The sequence below is a fragment of the Caloenas nicobarica genome, chromosome 2 (genome assembly GCF_036013445.1).
Source record: "Caloenas nicobarica isolate bCalNic1 chromosome 2, bCalNic1.hap1, whole genome shotgun sequence".
NCBI classification, from domain to species: Eukaryota; Metazoa; Chordata; class Aves; order Columbiformes; family Columbidae; genus Caloenas; species Caloenas nicobarica.
The window spans coordinates 151,340,984-151,366,330 of record NC_088246.1 but is presented as its reverse complement, the minus strand read 5'-3'; the positions used below and the strand labels follow the sequence as shown (position 1 = coordinate 151,366,330).

Genomic DNA, 25,347 nt, shown 5'->3' with positions numbered 1-25,347 from the left:
TTCTAGAAACTGCAACGCCAAGTCTTGGCTCTTCTTCAAATTCTTGCCCTTTTCATCATAGCCAACTTTCCTTGTTAGTGCTTCTTTGGTGTAGCGCTCAGAGCAACACTGGCAGACAAAAGCCTCTTGCACAAGCCCACCAGAAGTTACTGGGCCCAACAGCCTATTTTCAAAGTGCCGCTCCTGTAGCCTCCACACAGGGGAAGGTTTATTTTCAAGAAGCTGTCATCCAAAGCCTGTTGTACGATTCCTTTAAATCTGCCAGATTGAAGAGTTCTGTAAACAGATGGATTAAGTGGCATAGATTTTTGAAAATTTCAAATACTGCACTAAAATTTACATACCTATTTCCATGGGAACACCTCAGCAAAACCCCTTGTTTTCAAAGAAAACTAGCATTTCTTCACCTGGGGTTAAAGGTATTCAGTGTTTCTGAAAAAAGGGTGCAAATTTTCCCTGCGTCTAAACAGGGACTTATATACGGCTATAGTGTTTTATGAGCAATTCTGCTGTGAAGGTGATTTCATATAAAGATAGCACCTTTGCAAATAATCGGATGTGTCTTTTCTGAAAATTCAAGGCAATATATCCCAGTTTTACTGTCTAAAAGACTATTTGCTCCCCTCAGGATGGCAGATTATTTTACATTCTTATGTCTTGAATGGTTCAGGTCAACATCTGTAACCCCATCAGAGTACCTAAGTGCACGGAGAGCATGAATGGAAGATACGAGCACACAACTTTGTACATAAAACTAGTTTCAGAGGTGAAATATGAAAGAACTCAGCTTAACTGAAACATCCCAGTGTGTAGTCACAGGGCTGCCATCATGAAACCAAAAGTAAAAACAAACCAAAGCCCCACAATATTCAGCTTTAAGCTGCTGAGTGCAGAAGTGAAATCTTTAAGATTATATAATACATATGACACTACAGTGTTATTTTTACAAGTCAGGATTCAGAACAGATCTACTCTATTGCTAGCTGCTATATTCAGAGAGTAAAAGATGCTGTAAAGTACTAAACTCCTAAGCTCAGGATCTAGAACATATACATGAAGAAACTCATTATTTTTATTAAGTCCTTTAAATTTTAGGCAGGATTACTATTTGAAACTGATACTCTTCAGATAAAAATAGTAACTGTACATTATACTTAGGTATTAAATAAAACATATAAAAAATTCCAGCTGCCTCAGGTTTCAAGCCGTTTGCCAGCAGGATGTGTCAGGGTACTGCCTGCGTGCACCAACAGGCTCCCCCCGCCCAGGGCTTTGCCTGCCCATACTCAGAAAAAGTAAATGTTTCAAAGACAGTACACTCTTACAAGTTTCATGAAAAAAACCCAGCAGATGGAGAGGAGAAACCTCTGTAGTGCATTTGGTAAGGAGGGTGCCATGGCATGTCTGGCATCGTGCGATGGTGGGTGTCAATATATGGGAGAGAGGCAGCTGGGGTGAGTGTGATGGGAAAGGGAGATGAATTAGAAGGCAGGACAAAATTTGTGGCAAACTGGGTTGCATGTGGAATACATCTGAAACCTTCATCTGTGTCATTACCATACAACAAAAAGTGACATAAACTGCTAATTTAATCTTTGTGTCTGGCCCAGCCTGGACACTGGAGTAGGTGTAGCAGCTTGTTTCCCTTTCTTGCTTTTATCTGTACTTGGCATAATCATAGACTCATAGAATCAAATAATAGTTTGGGTTGGAAGGAACCTTCCAAGGTCATCTAATCCAAACCCCCTGCAATAAGCAGGGACATCTTCAACCAGATCAGGTTGCTCAGAGCCCCATCCAGCCTGGCCTTGAGTGTTTCCAAGGATGGGGCATCTACCACCCCTCTGGGCAATCTCTTCCGGTGTTTCGCCACCCTCACTTTAAAAAATTTCTTCCTCATGTCTAACCTGAATCTCCTCTCTTTAAGTTTAAAACCATTACCCCTTGTCCTACTGTAACAGGCCCTGCTAAAAAGTCTGTCCCCATCTTTCTTACAGGCCCCTTTTAAGGGGAAAGGATGCTCTGCTTTTATTTTTCCCACTGTACAAGACAGTGATTAATTCACAGTTATATGCAGGATGTGATCCAAACATGCAGGTAAGTCAGTGGGCCCTGCATTAGCAGTACAAAAGCCTTCACATGGAATTTCTATTTATTTATTCTCAAATCATGTATGAAACTATTTCAACTCTTTATGAAATATGAAAGTATCACACATTCTTCTTTCCAAAATGTCTTATCTGCTTTACAGTGAACAACAGGTTATGCTAGCTTCACTTTCAATAGGTATGTCTGACTTTGCCTCTTCCTGTACGGGCACAAGTCCAGAAGCTGCATACCAGCAACCACATAAATTGGAAAGTAAAGAGTGAAGCTAAAATTGTGCATTGCTGGAAAAAGGTGAAAATAACAAAATCAAACCAAACCGACCAACCAAAACAAAACAAAAATTAAAAAAATTTACAAACCCACAGCACAACCCACCAACCAACAAAAAAAGGGAAAAGATCAAGAAAGCAACTAGGAAAGGATAAACACGTTCATGTGAAAAGGGATCTGAAGAATCTTAAGGACAGAAGAAAATAAACCTGAGTGGGACAAAAGACAGCAGAACTCATTGTGCACTAGCACCTGAAACTGCAACAAAGATACTCAACCCTGGAAACAAAAGCACTGCTCCCTCCTCGAGTACAGGCAGCCCAAGACCTTCACAGAGCAGCACAAATACTCCCGGTAAATAATCCTGTGTAGAAAACCCACCTTCATCCCCGCCGCGGCTGCCGGCCCGCTGGGGTCCACGGCCTGGATGTGGCAGGGTTTGCTCCCCCGCACCACGAAGCCCCAGCCCACCGCGTCACCCACGATCTGGGAAGAGAACGGAAGGACGTGATCACCTTCAACCAGCTCCATGACATTCAAGGGGGCACCATCTAAGTGGTTCAAGACATAATTTCAGCATCTCTATACTTCTAACACATAGTAAACGACATTGTGTAAGGACAGGCTGCTCCATCACTCATGGGAAAGGCTCTACCCAAATGATTCCTCTTGCTTTTAATGATCTTTTTTTGTTGACCTAGGAGGCTGCAAAAAAATGATGCTTCCAATGGCTTTCTTTAATAGTGAATATGAATAAAAATTTCTGTCACATCATAGTCCAGAAAGACCTAAGTATAAAACTTCAGTTTGAGTAGGAAATCCACTGCTACAGAGCAAGTACTACCAGGAGCACAAAGTCTAGATGAGTTTGCGTAATACAAATGTTATTGGCTTTATGTAATTTTACAGTCCACTTAAGTCAGCAGTACTACATTGGCATAAAGACAGGATAAACAAGTGCAGAAGCAGATCCGAAATGTGTGGAAGCACTGATAACAGAGTCTGGGATTTTAAAGCACAAATCTTAGCAAATGCAAATAAGCTCTAATTATCCCATCAGAAAATGTTCTGTTTGGATTACCTTATGCATACAACATGCAGAAAATAAAGAAAAATACTGGAGACATACCGTAAAAGTTTTTCTTACATATGGGGCTCCAGGCATCAAGAGCTCATCTGCAGTCACAGGTCTCTTTAATACTGTGGAGGTACGTAAATGAATGTTCAATATAAATATTCCTCTGGAGTTTCTCCTCATAAATAATGTTGGGATACAACATCTTTTTGGTCCCACTTCCCATACACTCTCTCAGTTCTTGCAGACTTGCTTGAAAGTAGTGAAAGAGCCAAGGAAAAAACAGCAAAATAACTGTACAAACTATGAGATCTTTGGAAAACTGGGGCATTTAACCAACAGACTTTGTTGTCTGCAATCAAGAACCACTAAACACTGTTACTAACATCAGAACTGCCTGTTCCTGTGTCCAGTGTTGAAACAAGTGACCGACCTTCCTGGCACAGAGCAGCTTTTCTTCCCGCCTCACTCTGTGCACGTTGGGTGCTCTCTGCTATTTCATATGTTGGCTTGGAATCACAGAATTAAGTAATAAGAAAATACTCCTTGAGTCAGGAATTATCGCAACAAAGTGATTTCTGCACAGGCATCTAAACCCATCTTACCCAGGGACAGCCTATGTAACCTAGCGCTGGCTGGGATTTTACGTGAAAGGAAATACTGGGGAGTTTCTGCAGGTGATTCCCCATGACCTTGATCTGTGATGGAGTAATTTTCCCCTGAACAAAGTAAATGTAAAGTTCTGCCAAACCAAATCGATACCATTCTTCATACCAGTTTTTATCTGTCTATAAATGCTTCACAAGCTGGAGGACAATGGAATAACATGCTGCTCACCATAGTTGCCTCCTTCACCTCTAAAATTACAGCTGCTTTTCTTTTAGTGATAAATAATTTTGATGATGTCTGCCCTTTCAGGCAGAGGTGGAAGATAAAATTTCCCACAGATGGTATTTGAAGACATTCATGAATTTCTTAATGACATTCATGGGAGCAGGGAGAATTCTAGCATATAAACAAATATGTATTTTTTTTACTTTCCCAAGAATTTTGACAAACTGTCATTTAGCCACTGTTACACTTTGCAAAACATGCCTGGTCAACATAAAAAACCTGAATGATTTTGCTCATTTGACAAATCAGTATCAGGTAAATCATCCACACAGGACTCCCTTGTGTGCCTCCCTTCATTATGCCTCCAGATTTTTTGTTGTTGTTTGATGACTGTTTTTTCTACATGACTGGCTAAGTCATGACCTGGGTTTTTTTTAAGTGTTTGCCTGCAACAGAACTCATCTGACAATAAATAGACCTCTACCTTGTGTTTATTAGCACACAGTTCAGCGACAAGCTCTGGGTCCAGATAGCAGGAAACTATTTGTGAAAAAAATCACTTTATAGTCCAGCAGAGGATTAAGAATTCCTCTGTAACATTCACATCTGAGAGCCTTATGTTGACCTAAGCGAGATGACGTGTAGATCTGTACTTGTGCTACAGGAGAAATTACCCTACATTGCTGGTAATTGTATAATTCTTAAAAATAAGCCTGTTTACAAGCCTATTGTTGTCTTCTTTCAAATATAAGTCTGTTAAACCTATTCAGAGTTTGAAAAGTAGCCCTAAGGGAGTATGTATTTTAAAAAATAAAGAATCTATGCAAGGGCAACATCAGCTGTCCTTTTTCTTCCAGTGTTGTGTAATCAGCTGCATTAAAATAAACTTGTTCTCGCTACTCATGGGTTGACACTTCATATATAATCAAAACCGTAAGTGAATGGGATGGTTGGCATGCTTCAGATAGCACACGCATTTATGGGCAGCACTTGAATGCTGCTTTATCTGTCCCAGAAAATTTTCCAGGATGTACTTATGATGTACTGGGTCCAAAAAGCTCACCATATAAAATCTGTCAGAGCATTTCTGGGAAGAACACCTGAGAGACACCCTGCCAAAACATGGCATTCCTCATATAGGGGCAAACACATTGCATATAGGGGTAAACACATCGGAAGGTGGTGCCGAAAGCCCAAGAGCAGCATAGTCCAAGGACGCAACGGCCACCAGCACTGAGGGTGTCCCACCAGCTGGTCAGCACGTTTGGTGTAGGGGGTTATGGCTTCTGCAACCAGTACACTGAGTCCCACAAATTAATTTAGAGCCTCATAATGAATTCCCAGCAGAGCCTAAGGAGGGTTAAGGAAATGTGCTGAAAGGAGAAGAGAGGGAGGGAAAGGAAGGGAAGGAAGGGAAGGAGGGAAGGGAGGGAAGGAAGGGATGGAAGGAAGGAAGGAAGGGATGGAAGGAAGGAAGGAAGGAAGGAAGGAAGGAAGGAAGGAAGGAAGGAAGGAAGGAAGGAAGGAAGGAAGGAAGGATCTCCATAACTATGCCTTTCTTTCTGATGGCCACTCTGCACAGCAGGAATGAAACACACTTCAGCTCACTCATCTCCAGAGTAAATCATCAGTGTTTTGAACAGGATTCATTCAGTGCTTGAGGCACTCTCTAGTAATCATTTCAAATGCCAGCATCCCTTTGTAAGCAAAGCTTACACATACCCACTGCAGCCTTCCTCCACTGCACGACACTCCCCACCACTGTTGGCAGAGACCCGGTAAATTTGAAAGGGCAGTAGAGACTCTGCTTTGAAATTAAGGGCTGTTTCTGAAGAATATGGAGAGGCTGAAACAATATCTATCCTCATCTCTTTTCCCAGATCTACAGTAAGAAACAATTTTAAGTGAACTGTGGAAGAATGGGTGTGTTCAACCTTCTGGCATGGGATAGGAAATCCTTTCAAAAGGAAAATAAACTTCAACACTACTTTTACCTTCCTAAACAGACCCGCGTAAGACCTAAAGAAATGAAAATGCTAAAATGGTCCCAGACAGGCTGGAACAATGCTGCCTACTTTTTTATAGGTTGCTGTTTTCTGAGTTGTGCTATTTCACAGCAACTCAAGCAGCCACTGGATGGTTAAACTCTCTGACTTGCACCAAAGGAATGTCTCTAGGAGAAGATTTGAATAGGTTCAGAGCTTGGCAATGAAGAGGCAAATCTGGGTCTCTTGACTGCATGTCCTCCTAAGAGATAAACTGCAGCTCAAACCACAATTACAGGCTTGATGCAGAAATTATTGGAGGCAGACGTCTGGCTTGTGTTCAGCAGGACTTCAGGCTACAGGATGATAATCATCCCCTCTGGTCTACAAAATCTGTGACGCTGTGAACTTTTAATCTCTCCCTGAAAAGATAAACTTAAATGCAATGCTAGGCATTCTTCACGTCGCTTTGTCCCCAAACAGCTGTCTGCACCCTGTCTCCTGTGCATTGTGATGCTGGTGCTCACCAGATTTGGGGTTGCAGAGCACGGGGGGGCTGCTGCTGAGCGTGGGGCTGCTGCTGAAGTACCCGCTGCTGCCACAGCTGCTCATGCTACTCCTCCGGACTGCTGACACAATCTTTATCTCCTTGGTGGGACTCACTAAAAACAGAGAGAAAATACAGAGAGAAAGGGAACCGGTATTAATTATTAAACCCATTACCATGTTTCTTTAAAAAATAGCAACAAGCCACACTCACTGACAACACTGGGAAGGAGTTAGTGTGTTTTACATAGTTAGAACAGCCACCGCATGAGTGTGATATACTCTTGTATACTGTAGCTAACACAATAGCTTAATTGCTCCCATTGCAGTGCCTTCTAGGAAGCATTTCAATAGAAGGAAAGAATTTTTTCTATTTTTCCTTCTACACCCCATTTATTCTTTTGGTCCTTGCTGCGCAGCAAATGCTGCAGGACCCATTCCCCTCACTTCTACTCTTCTTGAAAACTCCAAGTAGAATATATAACTACTTACTTCGGGCTTGAGGGATTTTAACCAGTTCTGTGTGTTCATGGGCACTGATTTTTGATCAGCATCTGACATGCTATTGATACAGGTGCAAAACCACTCCAGGGAGCTAAAGATTTGGTAAATCAAGTGAATGGATAATCCTTCTGAACAGGGATACATGATATCCTGCCCTGCTTTTTTCAGATAAACACTGAAACCCCTTGGCCAAAAAATGATTGTTTAACATCCCATGGAGTCGCCCTATAGACAGCAGTATAGTTGATGAGTCACCTGAGAGAAAACTGGTGTGTTTTCTGTTGTCATGGTTCTGCTTGCGCAGGCAAAATGGGCTGTCATGGCTTTCTGGCATCAAGCGAGATTTCTCAGTGAGGAGCTCCATTAATCGCCGTCGACGGCGGAAATTCATTCTGCACTGGTAGAGCAAATTGCTGTCCAGAAAATGGTGCTTGTTGGACACTGGAAAAAGAAATGGACAGAAAGTCTATGCCTGGTAGGATTGAAATCAGAGCATACCTCTCTGCAATGTGTGCACTGCACACCTCGGTGTAGGGAAGCAACACCTGGAGCTCTCCCCTCCCCTCTGCAGACGCAGAAGAAGGAGGAAGGTGATCAGCTTCACGCAGACACATTCAATATACACGCCTTTATAGCATCAATAACAAAGTATGAACTTTAATGGCCATTGCTGAGAGGAATCCTTCACACTACTTTGATTAATGACAAGCCCTTCTTATTGTCAAGTGGAAATGGAAGTACTTTATCTTTCCGTGACAGGTTGCATAATGGTCCGTGTCCACACATGCTCCCTCAGAGTGCTGCTTGGTGCTGTCGGTTACTACAGACCAGACTTAGCTTCTTACATCGAGTTTTTTGTAAATTCATGAGTCTAGGACAGCCCCTTAGAGCTCTGACTGACCAGCTCGTTTGGGGCTACGGGGCGGCAGAGAATCGAGACCTGTGTATTATTTCCTCTGTCTTGCTAACCACAGACACCGTGTCCCAGACACTTCCTGCAGGCCACTTCCTCCCCTCTGCACGGATACGCAAGGTTTGGGAACAGGCACCCGGCCAAAATTCATTTCTTACGTAACAAACAGAAGTCTTAATTACAACCTGCTTTGACACTGAGGTTGCTGGTGTCAGAGCAAGAGTGCCGAGCCTACCCGCAGACTGCAGCATCGTCGTGAAGTCTGCGCATTCGCTGCCACTGATGCTGCATCTTAATAGAGATGAAAAACGCAGCAGCAGGATGGAGCTCTGTGCCAGGTCCCAAAAGTGCTCTGACTCGTGCCACGTCCCAAAAATGTTCTGACTCCTTCTAGGCTTGATCACAGCAAGCCCTCTGGAGCACTCCCTGCATTAGTACTGCAGTATCTTAAATAGCTGCAGTGGACTTTTCTTTTTGGCTGTGTTTTCTCCATCTTCACCTAGCTCCCGTGATCACGTTCCACAGAAATGATTTCCCACAGAAATAATTTCCATAAAGGACCTAGATTCTGCATTTACCTCGTTTATAAATGGCATTTCTCCCAATATTGAATCATAAGAACTGGTGGGTTATACATATTTATATTTAAAGTGTAAACAACACCACAGATATGCACTCAGACATCAGCCAAGTCTCATGCGTCATTTGGCCTCAACCTTCTATCAAAGTCACCAAATTTTTTCCTTGCTCTTGGCTCTGCCTGGCCCATGGGGTCCAAAAGTAGCAGAGACCAAGGTGCTACACCAGGTCCAGAGCCTGGAGCCCTGCTGGCCCCCTCTCCCTTTGTCCTCAACCCCAACACACCCCTTCTTGCTCTCATTGCTTCTTGACACTTCCGTGTCTCTCAGATTGCTCTTCATGAGCCCCACAGAAGTACACCACATATATGACAGCATTGCAAAAAAGGCTGTATTTAGACATTAACTTCCAGTTTGTCACTGGACACTTGTGAGCTGAAGGAATAGCCTCAAAAAGAAAAAAGCTCAGTCACCTTCTCCAGCAGCTGGTGGTCTCTCAGAGAATATTCATGCCAGGGATGTCAAGTAAGTTATCATCATCCAGGCAATAAAGAAGAGGCCAGTCCTAGGCATGGTCCTCAGGGCACAGCCCTCCATATATTTACAGAAACTGCCATAAATTCATCTTCTAAAGAAGCATGTCTCCTGCCTGCCTGGGCCACTGTCAGAGAGGGGACATTGTACAAATGGCTTTGCTAAGTGAAATTTAGCATTGCTAGGAATGTTACTGTGTTATGACATGCTAAATATTGCAGACACACACTGCTGCTGTGCTCATCATTCTAGACACACATATTATGCAATACTATTAAACAATTCTTACTAACAATCACTATTTTTGAAGAATGGAAATAGAGGAGGAGAGATTTGGAGACTTGCCTACATCCACAAAACAATTTGCTATCAGAGGCAGAGTTAATATGTAGGTGTTCACAGCTACCAGTCTCATTTTCAGACCACTGACACAATAAGTAAAAGTAGCAATATCTAGGAATATCCTACCACACGATTAGAATAACCTGCCGCAAATACAGAAAACTTCCTTTTTTTTAATGACATCTGACAGAGTTGCCTGAAACTCAGAAAGACAAGCTCTACTTATTCAGCACACTACTGAGATTCATAACATTAAGTGAAAGAGGGCCCCACAAATACTCACTTGAAAGTAGAATTACTGCTGCCAACCATTTGAAATATAAGAAATATCAATATGGTTTCTGATCCAAGTTAAATATTACAGCACTACAGCTTTTAATTAAACCTATTCTGTTCTGTTTGTGTCGTTAACTGAAGTGCTCTGACAGTCTTCGGGAATTATGATAATCGGAGATCAACACACATTTCTGCTGCAGACATCATAAAGCACTCTGAAATTCTAGAATAGTTATTGACCATGAAACTACATAATATAATCCTTTTTATGCCAAGATACTGATCATATTTTAGAATAACAAGACTTGTTTTGACTGAAATATCGTAACATTATATATTTACAATAGCAAAGTTTAGGTCTTACATTGAAGTAATTCATCCCTGCTGTAACTATTTTAGTCCATGGAAGGGTGAATTTTTATACAATAAATGAACACAAATGGGAAAGAGAAAACCAATGAGCATATGTTGTAGAATATTTATGTATGATTTACACAACAAAGGGTTTGTAACCAGAATATTTATGACAAGTAGTATTAGTACAGAATCTGGAGTGCTCGCTGACTTTCACAGCTTAATTCCTTATTTCTAATGATAGTTCATATTTCATGCAAGAGTGTTAGAATAATAGCGTGCATGCAAATTTTGTATATTCCTTGACTAAGAGATAATATTTACATACATTTAAGGAGAAGCTCAGAAAATAAATAGCAGTAGTTAGCTCAAACTGCCTCCTTGTACATACATTATCAAATAAAATATCTCGCCAAAATTATTGGTGTGCTTATTGGTGGTTTTTTTTTGAACCATCAACTTTCTGACATATTCATGATATGGGATGAAATGTCCACGCTGGGACTCTGCCTAAGGGTGAGTGTATTTGGAATGGTGTGGAGAACAGGGATTTCCAGACTAAGGACCCGAAGGAAGAGGTTGAGGAGGAGGAGGCAGACGCTGGTACAGGCTGCCCCCGAATCCGTCCTCGGGTGCAGTGCCTGAATTACAGCATTAACCAGGAGGAGCTGCGCATGTCCCGTCCTTGGTAAATCACAACAGTGTGAATGCCGGACACAGAGCACGCACAGAAGGTTGTTTTTGTTACGTTGGGTACCTGCTGGGTGAGAGGTACCAGCACAGGCGTGGGTGCTCAGCGCAGCTGCTTTGACATCCTGTGTTTTGCGGCAATCAGCAGAAAAAAGTGGGAGTGAAAAACCTTTCCAAGCTGATTGCAGAATGCTGAGAGGACTGCACAGATTTGCACAGGGGGGGATTTCTTTAAAGGTAATTTAGCGGTTGTGCCCTCGAGCCAATGTGGAGTGTCGACTCTGAGGCAGCAGCAGATAAACTTGTGGTGCCCAACAAGGCTCCTGCTCCAGTTAACTGTCCCTCTCATGAAAGTTGTTGCCTCTGGGCCTCCTGAATTAGTTCTCTACCCTTCATAATGCAGCATAGAAAAGCAAACTGGCACTCATTTCAGTTTGCCTTAAATTGTCAGGTCGTGCCTGACAAGGATCAGGACCTGTATTTGTAGATAATGAGGGGGATGTAAAGAGCAAGGTGGGGTGACTTCACAGGTTTTTCGTTCCAAATTAATTCACCAGTGCTCATGTGGGAAAATGTTCATGTTATGATGTGCACCTTATGAAACAGAAGGAAACTGTACCAAAGAGAGTAAAGAAACTATATGGTGACTGGCAACCTCCAAAATCATACAAGTGCACAAGAGCATTTGTGGTCCTGGGGGGAAAGGCACCAACAGTGATTCACAGTCACCGATGTCAAACTTTGGAGTTACAGTCACAACCCACTAGTCTAATCTCCCAGTTTCACAGGCCACAAAATTTCTCCTAGAAACAGAACTAAAAAGACATCCATTAATCTTCCAAAACTACAGCTTAATCTTACTTTAAAGTAGGCTGTGATGAGCACTTTACTCTTCCCCTTACATGCTGTTCGAGCCTTCAGTGACTTTCCTCGCCAGGCAATAAAGATTTAACTGAAGGCTGAATTTGTTTAACTTTAGCTGCTAATCCCTGGACTTTGTCACACCTTCATCAGAAAGTTATATAAGATCTGGTCAGAAATCTTTTTAAAGACGTCTGCGAAGTGATCAAGCCAACTCGCAAACATATCTTTGATCCACTGAATAAATAACACCTCTTAAATTCTGACTCACTTTTTTTAGCCCTCCTCGGCTCTTCTTCAGACTTTGTTTATCCTTCTAAAATTCAGCTATCAGAACTGCATGCTCGCAGTCACAACCTCACACCCCTTCTGTTACTTGCTGTCCTCCCTTTTGTACAGCTCAGGCTCATAGTAGCAGTTAATACAACCGTACTGCACATGAGTACAAGCTGGGAACAATTTGTACCCTGTAGATCCTCCCTTCCCTGCACAGCGTGGCTTCACACCAATGAGAGCGGCTTGTATTCTCATTTCCTACATCTATTGCCTTCTAGTTATACCATTAGTTATATGAAAACACACCTCTTTTTAAATAATGACTGTTTCACTAGTAGAGCTCAATTATTTGTTTACTGTCTCATAGAGTTTCTAAACTTCCTTGGCAAGGATTTTAGCTAGTCATTCCCCATCTACATTACTGTTAAGACGAGAAAAATCGGACTAATTATTTTGGCATTTCTCTGATCGGGAGCACCTAATATTGCAGATTTGGCGGTTCTTATGCTAGGCTGCTTAAGAGTTTCTGTCCACATGCACAAAATATAAATTGCAGCATGCATGCAAATCATCTTTCAGCTTCTGATTCTGACATAAAATCCTGGGATCTGCACAGGACTCAAACAGCCTTTTCTTCTTTTGGAAGGAGGCTGATCCACAGCAGAGACAGAAAGAAATATTAGCTTTACATTGATTTCATAGAACGGAGGAGGCTGTAAAAAGTACAGAAGTCTATTTTAATAAATGGTGTGACTCATGCCTTAAAAATCAGACCATTTTCACAACTGGCATTTCCCCCAAATCCCTCCTACCACTTCAGCTCCCCGTGATTTTTAGTGCTGATAATCTGTGTACATCTCCACCATGGTGATTAATGTTTTCTACCAGCTGAAAGCTGCAATTCCCAGTAGGCCACATCCAGCGATGCTCTCCAGCTGCTCTGAAACTCCTCAGAAACATGATGCTGTCACCAAGCGAGCCCGTGGCTGGAGCCGGGGAACGGCTGCTCCGTGTCGAGGGAGCGGTGGGAAAGAGATCAAAGTTCCCGGAGGAGCCGGAGGAGCAGCTTTTCTCAAGAGAGCAAAGGACATGTTGAAGTGTGCTCTTGTTTGTTTGCGTGAGCCTGTGCTTGTGCTGGGGTTAAGAGTAAGAGGTAATAAAAGCATTAGCAGAGTATATGGAGTTTTCAGCGCTGATACATCATATCTTTCCCTGCTTAAAGACAAAAGCAGCACTGAACTCCTTCCAACTGCGCACAACACATTTCTGAGTTTTTCGCTGTACGAGGCAGTGGCCCCAGTCCATTTGCAAGTATGCTATCTTTTCACTAAGGTAATTTCCTCTCTTAAAATGATGTTAAACCCAGTTTAAAGCTGCAGGAGATCATTCTGGACCTTCATAGAATCATAGAATAGTTTGGGTTGGAAGGGTCTTTCAAAGCTCACCCAGTCCAACCCCCTGCCATGAGCAGGGACATCTGCAACCAGATCAGGTTGCTCAGAGCCCCATCCAGCCTGGCCTTGAATGTCTCCAGGGATGGGGCATCTGCCACCTCTCTGGGCAACCTGGGCCAGGGTTTCACCACCCTCATTGTAAAAAAATTGTTCCTCATGTCTAGCCTGAACCTCTCCTCTTTTAGTTTAAAACCATCATCCCTTGTCCTGTCTTGACAGGCCCTGATGAAATGTCTGTCGACATCCTTTTATAGGCCACTTTGAAGTACTGAAAGGCCGCAATAAGGTCTCCCTGAAGTCTTCTCCAGGCTGAACAACCCAAACTCTCTCAGCCATCGCTATTACTGGCTGCAATGGTCTCCACCTTCATACATCAAGTCACAGATGACCAGACCAGTTTTGACCTCTGAAGTGGCAGGACACTGCCCCAAAAGAACTGACGTCATACCGAAAACAAATGCAGGATGACAAGACACACACTGGGAGCAAAGGGAGGCTGCTGGTTTATCTGACGGAGGGCACGGCTCAATCTGCTCCCACCAGCTCCCAAAACGTGCCCGGGGAAGGGTCTGGCCCCAGCCCCGTCTCCTTCTGCTTCCTCGCTCGCCTCTCCTAAGCAGAACCAGTGTTTAAAAGGGAAGGAAACAAATCAATGCTATAAAATAACAGTTCCTTAAAAAATGCCTCTCTCCATGGACAGCACACAGCTTGCCGAGCCCGTCCCCTCTGTGCCTCAGGCCTTGTGCCAGCTCGGTTCCAGTCCCTTGCCAAAGAGCCAGTGGAACTGTGTGTGTCCACTTTGGCTTGCACAGAGCCCGTGAGCTCGGAAAACATCAAGCAGCTGCTGAGAGCCGCACGGCTGCCGGGCTTTCGGGTGGTCCTCACCCCGGCCCCACGCTGCCCACCTCTGCCCCGCCGCTCCAGCCCCGGCCACTCCTGCCTTGCACCAACGCACGTGCGGCCAGAGGAGAAAAAACGACACTTTATTCTGCATTGTACAATGTTTTTCCCACTCCTCTCGAAGCCTTCCTGTTTTTCTAAAGCTAATCTGGCATCTGCAAATGCATTTTCATAATGGCACCTATTCAGATTAGTTTCCTTTTACACATTGATGAATTCCACCTGCTTGGAGCTCCCTCAAGTCAAGGAAGAGAGACCACAGATGTTCAGCAAGCACAGGGCCTTGGGTCTTGGATTCCCTACACCATATAAAAACAACGCCTGCATTTCCACCTTTTATGAATGTATATATGCTACGTAGATTGTAGATAAGCCCACCTGCAAATGTACTCAATCAGCATGTTAAATTCTTGGCAGCGCAGATGTCCTAAATAGTATTTTTTTCCTCATTTGGATTACAAGACATTTATTTTGAATGTACAATGGATCTAAGCTTGAACTGCTCTAGTTTCCACTGATCCTCTTGTATAAAACTTCAAGGCAGATCCTGGCCCTGAAATAAGAAATCCAGAGAGTTGTTCCAGCTCATCCCAGCTAAGGGCATGGCCAGTAAGCATATCCAGAAGTACATCGTAGACCTGTGAGCAGGTCCAGAAAACAACTGTGGTATAATTAGAGAACTGTGTCTCCTCAGCTGCTTCAATGAACTGTGGTAAATTCATGTTGTGCAAAAAAAGTCTAGACAACTTTTATACTGCCTTTAAAGCATGAGGATTATGGTAGACAACTGTCAAAAATTCACTGGGAACTGCTCTTTATTAAAGTGGTATGTTCTGCTCAGTGCATTAACATTTTATTTCAGCTGCCTTAAAATAGGTATGCAGATAAGTGTTTCTGTATACATTTTGTCTTTCCAGTAGGTTTCCCATCTATTCTCAGTGACTTACTCTAGCATGAAAAGTCAGTGTTGAATCACACGCATTTCAGCAGTCCTTTCAGTTTGTGTATGAGGATTTATCATCTTTAATTTAGCAAGTTTACAGAACATAGCCAACTGCTTTTCTTTGCTTCCAAATAAAGTATGGAAAGTACAGTCTGTGGCAAGGGAAGCAGAAGATGAAAAGGCCCATCTGGGTATCTTTTTTTCTGTTGCAGCTGTTAAAAACTGAAACCCATTCTCTGTCAGAAAAATAGAATTTCGTAGTTAATATGAAAAGAAGTCTTCATATGTTATTTCCATAATGCAGAGAGCGTGTGGCTCTTTCAAAATCCAAACCCATTACTGCTTTAGACAAAGACAACTCCAAGAAGAGCACAAAGAGAAGCCGACAGAATAGGAAGCTAGAAGATTATACAATTACATACAAAGTTCTTATTTTTCTTGGGTTTTTTTACTTTCCTACCAGTGCAAAATAATGGAAAATATGCAAAGTGGTCTCCAGATTTAGCAGCAGCAGTTCAATTACTGTGGGTGAGGTTACTGTCCTGGCATATAGGAACTGCTGAGGAAGAACTGCCACACAAAACAACAACTCAGTGTCTCTGCATGGCATCAGCTCAGGGGGAACCGGGATTATAATGAAAACAAAGTTGTATTGCAGGCCTTCAAAGGCTAACTGAAGGTTTGTGTCCTACTGAGATAAATCAAGGCACCATGTGTAAAAACATAATGTTTTATAATATTTAGCATCGAGTATACACGAGGAATGCTTGGATATATCAAATAGCTCATATGATCCAGGTGTTGGATCAACTAGAAAAAATATATTAAAAAACTATGTATCAATTTTGGAGGAGGAAGCTTATGACCATTTAAGTCAGGGATTTATGGGATGGTTCAATGGCACTTACAAAATGCCATGTGCGGTTGATATTTCCAAGGAAAGGAGTTCCAAAGAGAAGTCTCGAATTAAGGAAGAAGTATATATTTCACATATATGACAAGTTTTCACTTACAAAGTAAGAAATGCCAGTGAAACACAAGCAATTGGACATCTAAAGAAAATGTAATAACACATACTTTGCAGAAATTTTAGATGAGAGAGGAAAAGCTTTTCAACAAAAGCAAATGAAATAATACTTTGTTAGATATTTAATCTGCTTCCACAATTATAACAAACTTTCAACTGCATCATGTACCTGGATGCTTAAAATGAAATGCACTGATCTTCTTGTTAAAGGAAATTTTGCTGTACAAAGGTAGAGAGTCCTGGCAAAGAATAGGGAAAATTAGATACAGGTTTTAAGAGCTTTCTGCAGAGACAGAGAGACAGCATGTGTCAATATTTACTGTTCTCACTAAGTCACTACAAAATGTTTGTTCATCTCTGAAAGCAATTTGCACAGTGGAGTTGTGCTGATAAAAGATTACCTCTGGAGAGGCGGTAAATACCCATATCTATGCCAAGCCAGGAGAACACGTCTGTGCCTTGAACGCACCAGGTCTGGCCAAGTGTGATTAACTCAGTTAAACTTTTTAAAACTCGAAGGTATTGCAACGGAGGAGGCAGGGGGAGAAGACACTTATATCACGCCTGTGACATCTTAGCACACATTTACTGTGGTCGCTGTCACAGACAAATTGCAAATATTCATCTTGCAAGGTGCAGGCGCTCTCCTAAGAAGGCATAGGTTCTCTTAACAGTATTAAGCAGATTTTAAAACAGAAAGTATTCATCACTTGAGATTCCAGACCTTAAAGCTTTGTGCAAGGCAGGCAAAGGTTTCTCCATCCCCCCAGCTTCTGTATCCAACGAGTCCTCGGAGGAGGACGGCAGGACTCAGCCTGTCGTGCCAGCGCTGCTCTGCTGCTGGAGCTGCAGGTGCAGGGTAAGTGCTGCAGCAAGTGCCATAACCAAGCGGAAGCCAAAAAACAATGCCAGAAAGAGCTCTGTGGATATCTTCTTTCCTCCTTGGGCTTCTCAGTATCTCTGTTGTCCAGACAGAGCAAGGGCTGTGACTGTGTGTGGATGTTCATACTCTCCTCTGACTGCCCTTTGCCCATCCTTGATTTGGTATGATCTGGAGATGGCAGAAAACTTCCTTCTTCTCTTTCTGCATGTGAATTTTGGCCACAGTAGCTAATCTGTCTCACCATTTCCATATGAAGAAGAACCAGGAAAGATCCAGCCTCCTGGAGGAAAGTCTTTTCTCTTAATATTACAAAGGTCTACATATGTCACCATGCTAAAAATGGGCTTTTCTACAGCTGAGAAATGTGTTGTCCCTGCCCTTATTGAATATGCTTCACTGTGTCTATAATTCTCTGCACAATCTTTATTCCTGTGTTCTGGCAAAGACCATCAGTGTTCACAAATGCAGCATAACTACTGGCAATTTACACTGCCAACACAAGCCTTCAAGAAATGTGCAGTGTATAATACCCTGCTACTTATAATTTTTTATTCCATAGTACCTGGGGGTACCAGTCCATAGGAAAGGACATCTGGCTCCTATTTGTGAAAATGATGGTTTGTGGGTTACAATATGTACGTGCCAATGGGATTTTGGAAAGAAGTAATACAACGCTTAAGCATGTTTCATCATTTTCATGTATGGCAGGGGAAATATGTGTAGTTATATATGCCCAAAGAGATCAGGAAGATTATTTTTAAATGGGAACATTTGATGTTTTTACAGTATTTATACAATTCCTCTTAAACCACTGTTTTCCTTTTTAAAATTAGCATCAGTGTTTGTTTCCTGTGTGAAACGTGGTTTGTGTCCAACCAATTAAAATGAAGATAAATGTGACAGGAAGCTGTTTTGAATACACCACCTCAGCTGCAGAATAGAGCTTCTCTGAGTAATTGAAATGAAAGTCAGCATCAGTAAAAATAAATCGCGCAATTCAGTTGTGGCTGGAAAATTACTTCTGAGATTGGCAACTCGATGCAACTATTTCTATTACTTTCTATTGCATTAGGCAAAGTAATAAATACTTCGTAAGAAGAGTAGGGCAAGCTTTATTTTATTCCATATTGTGGCTATCAAACAATACTTCTAGTGAAAGATTGCCTTTAGGGCAGTAAAATGTTTTATTCTCTACTCCTGCACAGTCGCGAGTCTTTCTGCTGGTTCTGCCAACAAGGATGTCAATTAACGTCAAGTAACATTTTGGTACTGTTGGTGAGATACAAAACAAAGCGAGCATAGTACGATGAAACAAATTTACTGTACTAAGAGAGAGAAAAATACCATGGTGGGAGTTTTTTGGCGATTGGATGTATAATTCAGTGAGATGGGGGAGGTGGAAGAGAAAACCGCTCCTGCCATTTTACAGTTTATATCCCCAATTCTGTACTTGGAGTTCTCATTTTGAGCTCCCTTCTTAGAGGAAGTCAGCATTACATAAAGTTTCAAAACACACAGATGATGCCCACTTGCTGAGATGAACCCCACACCAGCTCTGTGTTAATTCTGCTAGTGCTATCATCAATATTCCTAACTCTACCTAGACAAATTGTTTCTGTGAAATCCGGAAGAGAACGAAATCTCCTGGTTAGGAGCATGCACAAAGCATGTCCACTCGTAAAGATAAACCTCAAGAACATGATTTGGTTTTGTTCTACTTCCAGCTTCCCCATCAAGCCAGTGTCACACTCCCCACTGAGTCACCTTTGCCCCAATAAAAGCTGTGGGAGGAAGATGACAGTACCTCGGAGGGAGAAGGCCACTTCCTCAGCAATCAACTAAATCCCAGCACCGCGTTTGTGGTCACTTCATGAGTTTCACTTCTTTTTAAGAGAGCACTTTGCATGTGCTCTTGACCGCTAGAAGAGGATGAGCAGGGGATAAATCTGCAAAACCAGCCAGGGCGATGCGTACAGGTGAGCAGGGCCAGTGTCGCTCAGGAACATCCCCAGAAACCTGGCTTGATGGGGCAAAATTACCTCCCTGCCAAGTTGCACTCCTGAGCATTGGCCTTCATTAATGAAACAATGGTTGATCTGCAATAAAAGCCACATCCTGACTTTCTTAGGTCTGCAAGAACTTGAACAGCAAAGCAAATCCAGCTTTGCACCAAGTATTAAGTCCTGACTTTATTTCCTCTGAAAAAATGTCAACAGCAGCATAAATCTCAGTCCTGTATTTTTTTTTTCTCCTTTTCTTTAAGGAAAGCTTATCTCATATATAATACACAGAAAATGCTTGGGTAAAAATAGGAATGAAATCATTGAGGAGGGGTGGCATACCTTCCCTGTCCATCAAACTCCAAGCAGTTGGCACCCTACAAATCATAGGAAGCAGAGGGGTAATTATAGAACTGGAAGCTGATTACTGTAAAAGTTTAGAAGGAGCTTCTAGTAATTGGAAGTTAAAGACAACGTGAGCACAATTACAACCACAAAGGAACTGTGCAGGTCACTTATGCCCCCATTTTTCTCTATTCCTTAAACCTAAGTTTTCTCACAAACCAACGAGCACCTACTCAGTCAAGCACCTACTCAGTCAAGCACCTTGTATATTAACAACCTGTTAATATCGTGAATTGTTTGTTCTCTGTCAGAATTAGTGTTGATATGACAACATTCAGATCACCAGGATCTGATTACTTTCCCGTTGTGAATTAAGCAACACAGCTGCCAGCTACTGCCAGCTTGTTCTGTCACCTCCTGGCACCCCATCATCATTCCCAGAGGCACCGCAACACACTTATGGTGGAAAACATCTGGTCAAAGGAGGACAACTTGCACCGAGAGCAGATGATGATAACATGTAAAATGGGATTTAGTGCCAGGGGTGTTTATTTCTTCACCCTCAGGGCAGTACAGAGAGAAAACTCTGTCTCCTCCACCCTTGCCAGAGGGAGCTGCTTGGTGAATGTGCATCTGCCAGCCACATTGGGCTGGACCATAAAGAAATATTCAATTCCTGCCTCAAAGAAGTTACACCACTAGGACAAATAACGCAACATTTCAGCTGCAAGTTATAGCCTTTTTCTTGCCTAAACATAGTATAGCAACTCTGCAACATGACCAAGAGGAAAAGCTGCTTCTCTGGGATCAGATTGTGCTCTGCTCCTGTCCTCAAATAGGAAGATATACAGAACCTGTCATTTTTACTCTACATAGAAAATTTAGCTTATTTATGGCTTTAATCCCTACTTGATCCTTACAAAGCTATTTACCTCAATTATATATATCACTGATGACAAGCTCTACCAGTTACTTACCACAAGCATAGGAGCATTGATTTTTATCCACATCATTATGTTCTTATTATACAGCTCCAAATTCTGGCTGTTTTCTGCACATGAGGCAGAATTTTCAGAACCAAGACAATAAACTTTTTAAAAAGTCACCCTTCTATTAGATAGTTACCTAGACACCCACCTGAAATTATTTAGAACTTGGACGTATTATGAGCAAGAAGACATGAGCTCCTCCACATGATTTGACCTGAAGAAAGTGCTACAAAAAAAAAAGTGTATCTTTTGCTACCCAGCAGTAAATTTCTCACCGTGCTGTATAATCCCGTGCTCCAAAAGCCTGCGGCCGAGCTGCTCGGCCTCCGTCCGCGTGGTGGCCTCTCCCTCCTGCATCAGCCAGTCAATGAACTCCGATGCCACGAAAGTCCGTTCGTATTTGACTCCTTCCTCTTCCCTGGCTTGCAGAAGAGTATTTTCAGAACTCATCAGCCTGGTATGGGGGGAGGAAAATTGGTTAGGGAAAACAGTTCTTCAAATAAGCAACTCCAGCTTTATTCTGGCAAATCTCACTGACATTAAGCAAACAGATGTGAACCTCTTACTGACTTTGTAAAACATTCCTCAGGCTATCAGTCTAAACTTAGGATGTGAATTATAACCACATGAAAAAGTTTAGGCTTTATAACCCTGTGTGAGGTTAATGATTTCTTGCTTTTTCCTCTACAAGAACACAAGGTTTTTCAGTTTCACATTTCCCCTGCTTAGTTCTTTAGCTTCTCTAAATGTTAATGTATAATCGACTTTGAAACAAAATTAATCTAAAAGCACTAGATCATGACTAATGTGTTTAAAAATTCCTAATTAATTTTTACAGTTAGTAGGACTATGCCCCAAAGTCATTTAGATGGTTTTGAGAATTCTCCCTATAAGCTTTAAAACAGCTGCAGAAAAATTCAAGAGGAAGAAAAAAGTAGTTCTGTGGTTTGGGTGGTTGATAAGTACTTAGTTTCCAACACCCAGTGATGCAGCTGCCATCAGTGAAGTTACACACCTGAACACATTTTAACACCTGAATCTCTGAGTCTCCGGTGCCTCAGTTGGCTCCGTGTAACACCGGAGTCCAGAGGAACATCCTGAGGTGTCTCTAAAAATACACTAATAAAATTCTTCTCCATTCAGGTAATCTACACAAATCACACAGTAATAAGGAAAAATAAAAATTTAAAAAAAGTCTCAGTATTTTGCAAAAGTAAGGCTGATGGTTTGAGAGAGAAGACAGTTTGAAAGAAGAAATGAGAATCACTCCCTTTCAATACAGAATCACACTTTGTTGGGAGACTGAGCACCATAGCCTCCTTATTTACTAATTTCATTTTTCTTCATAATTATTTTATTTATCATAGTTTAATAATAAGACTAATGGCAAGACTTTCAGAATTACAGCTCAAGGATGGCATGGGGTTTTTTTCCATATAAGATTAAGTCCCTTCACCAACTATTTTGAAATTAAGGGCACAACTGAACTGCAACAGGAAAATTCTGAACGCTTTGCCCTTCTAATAAAAAATTTGGATTTGAATCCATACATGGGCCATCTCTTTTGAACTGCCAGCGTGTCCAGAGTTCATGGAATATAATGTCACATCCTTTCGGAGGCATCCAAAGAGCCCGTGCCATAAGAACACAGAGAAAAGTTTCATTTGAAATTACAATGAGGAGGTTTGACAGGCCCAGCCCTTGTGACTTCACCTGCAAGATTTATTCCCTTGATCTTAACCAGAGTATAAGAAGCCTGAACTGGCTGGATGTGACCACCAGGCAGCAGATTGTCACGCCAGGGAAAGGCTGCTCAGCCACAGCTGTGTGTCAGTGGCAGATATAACGAGCTGCTCTTTTAGACGTAGCTGCATCGTTGCCAGCACCTCTGAGTAAGAACTACGAAAGTCAAAATTATCTGAAGCCCAGAACGAGGCCAAAAGCAAGAGCATGTGCCACAGGGGACAAGGTTTTGACTCCAGAACTCTTGCAAAGACTGTTTTCTTTTTAATATTTTGATTTACAAGCTTCTGCATGCAAGGCAACATTTTGTCCCACACTAACCACATCTAATACAGACAGAGCTCCAAGGGACCATCTTTAAATGTGTCTCATTTATGAGGCTTTTTTCCCCTCAGGAAAAAATGAAAACCCAAAGCTCGCGTATTTTCGTACCATCTGCTGCATGGTTACCCAAAATTGGTTACCCAGGCTCTGCGGCCATAAAATAAAAAATCCTTAGGATTGTGTTAATTGTTCTTTGATGAGTCTATAATTGGTTGACCAGCTCATTGAAGTTGCCGAAAGAGAACTCCTTATAAAAGAGATGTTAATCATTATCATCCATCACTGGATGATCGGGTAGTGAGGTGGACTGCAAACTGGCTGAAGGAGAGAAGCCAGAGAGTTGTGATCAATGGGGCGGAGTCTGGTTGGAGGCCTGTATCTAGTGGAGTGCCTCAAGGGTCAGTTCTGGGACCAATACTGTTCAATATATTCATCAATGACTTGGATGAGGGAATTGAGTGTACTATCAGCAAGTTTGCTGATGACACCAAGCTGGGAGGAGTGGCTGACACGCCAGAGGGCTGTGCTGCCATCCAGCGAGATCTGGACAGGCTGGAGAGTTGGGCGGGGAAAAATTTAATGAAATATAACAAGGGGAAATGTAGAGTCTTGCATCTGGGCAGGAACAACCCCAGGTTCCAGTACAGGTTGGGGAATGACCTATTAGAGAGCAGTGTAGGGGAAAGGGACCTGGGGGTCCTGGTGGACAGCAGGATGACCATGAGCCAGCACTGTGCCCTTGTGGCCAAGAAGGCCAATGGCATCCTGGGGTGTATTAGAAGGGGGGTGGTTAGTAGGTCCAGAGAGGTTCTCCTTCCCCTCTACTCTGCCCTGGTGAGACCTCATCTGGAATATTGTGTCCAGTTCTGGGCCCCTCAGTTCAAGAAGGACAGGGAACTGCTGGAGAGAGTCCAGCGCAGGGCCACAAAGATGATTAAGGGAGTGGAGCATCTCCCTTATGAGGAAAGGCTGAGGGAGCTGGGTCTCTTTAGCTTGGAGAAGAGGAGACTGAGGGGTGACCTCATTAATGTTTATAAATATATAAAGGGTGGGTGTCACGAGGATGGAGCCAGGCTCTTCTCGGTGACAACCAACAGTAAGACAAGGGGTAATGGGTCCAAGCTGGAACACAAGAGGTTCCACTCAAATGTGAGAAGAAACTTCTTCTCAGTGAGGGTGACGGAACACTGGAACAGGCTGCCCAGGGGGGTTGTGGATTCTCCTTCTCTGGAGACATTCAAAACCCGCCTGGACGCCTTCCTGTGTAACCTCACCTAGGTGTTCCTGCCCTGGCAGGGGGATTGGACTAGATGATCTTTCGAGGTCCCTTCCAATCCCTAACATTCTGTGATTCTGTGATTCTGTGATTAGATTTTTACAGAGACACAAAAGAAATTTGGAAAAATATCAAGTCGAAAAACACTCAGCTTGACATTTCACACCCTTCTGCATGTGCCCAGAATAGCACTGCAAAGGATTTAGACTCGTGAACAAACAGACACGACAAATTGACAGTTTAACAAACCCAGAAACGGCGATCCGTAGACTGACATCGCTAACTGAAGTAAATCACTGTAACTTCACTGCTGTCAACAAAGCTGTGCTAATTTACATCAGCCAAAAACCTGGCCTTTCATTAGCCAAAACTGCCTCTCTTCCATTTTCTCCTTGTTTCAAAAAACCATGAGACCATCCATGTCAAAACATATTATTTGCTAAAGCTGGTGTTATCATGCATTAAGGGAATGCGTTTAGTCAAACACTGAAATTCAAACCCTTTTCAAAAGAAAATGTTAACCTTGTTTTAGCTAAATAACTGCACTAGAGGATAAATTTGAATTAACCACTGATGAGTTAAAATGAAAGTGATTCAAAGAATGTAGTCTCAGAATTATCTGAGTGATTTCCTGAAATTAAAACCATAAATCTGCACTTCTTTCCCTGTGAAATCTGGTTGAAAAATCTCAGTAGAAGTCAACATCATGAGATGACTTATAGCTCCTAAACCTGACTGCACCAGAAACACAACAATCCTGTGTGCCTGGCCAAAACCTATTGAGACTTGCAAACATCATAAAAATAGGCTGCTTGCACAACTTGATTTATGTTTTTTTTAATTTAGAGTCACGAAAGTTCTGTGCTGGATTTATTTAAGATTTGCAGGGAGGGTTTTGTTGAACAGGAAACTGTTTATCTCATTCGATCTATTTGGTTAGTCCTGCAGAGTATGAAAACTGATCCCATCTTTGGACCTAATAAACTATTCAGTAACTTTCAGACAAATCTGTAGGAAAACCACTAGGTTTCATCCCTGGTCACAAACTTGAAACTCGAAGCATGTTCACAGAAAGGATTACCAAAGTTCACAATGATGTGCCAGGAATGTGGGCTGATTTATGATTTTCAGTGCAAATGAAGGGAGAATACAGTCAGAAACTCATTTTAAATTTTCTAATGGCACAAGTACAGCCACTGAAGATGTCTGAAGGAGGTGGAGGTAATCATAGAATAGAATCACAGAATCATTTAGGTTGGAAGAGACCCTCAAGATCACTGAGTCCATTAATGCCACAAGAGAGGAGAATCCAGGGT

General features: G+C 42.3%; 1 protein-coding gene across 1 annotated transcript in view; it reads right to left on the bottom strand.

Moving 5' to 3' along the window:
- DEPTOR (DEP domain containing MTOR interacting protein) overlaps positions 1-25,347 on the bottom strand; it is a 78,390-nt gene that overhangs the window by 20,109 nt on the left and 32,934 nt on the right. The window contains exons 5-9 of the mRNA XM_065627260.1: positions 20,964-21,142; positions 7,579-7,764; positions 6,801-6,935; positions 3,509-3,579; positions 2,761-2,865 (exon numbers count right to left, since the gene is read on the bottom strand). Coding sequence (XP_065483332.1) covers positions 2,761-2,865; positions 3,509-3,579; positions 6,801-6,935; positions 7,579-7,764; positions 20,964-21,142 — 676 coding nt within the window. The remainder of the gene's footprint in view (positions 1-2,760; positions 2,866-3,508; positions 3,580-6,800; positions 6,936-7,578; positions 7,765-20,963; positions 21,143-25,347) is intronic.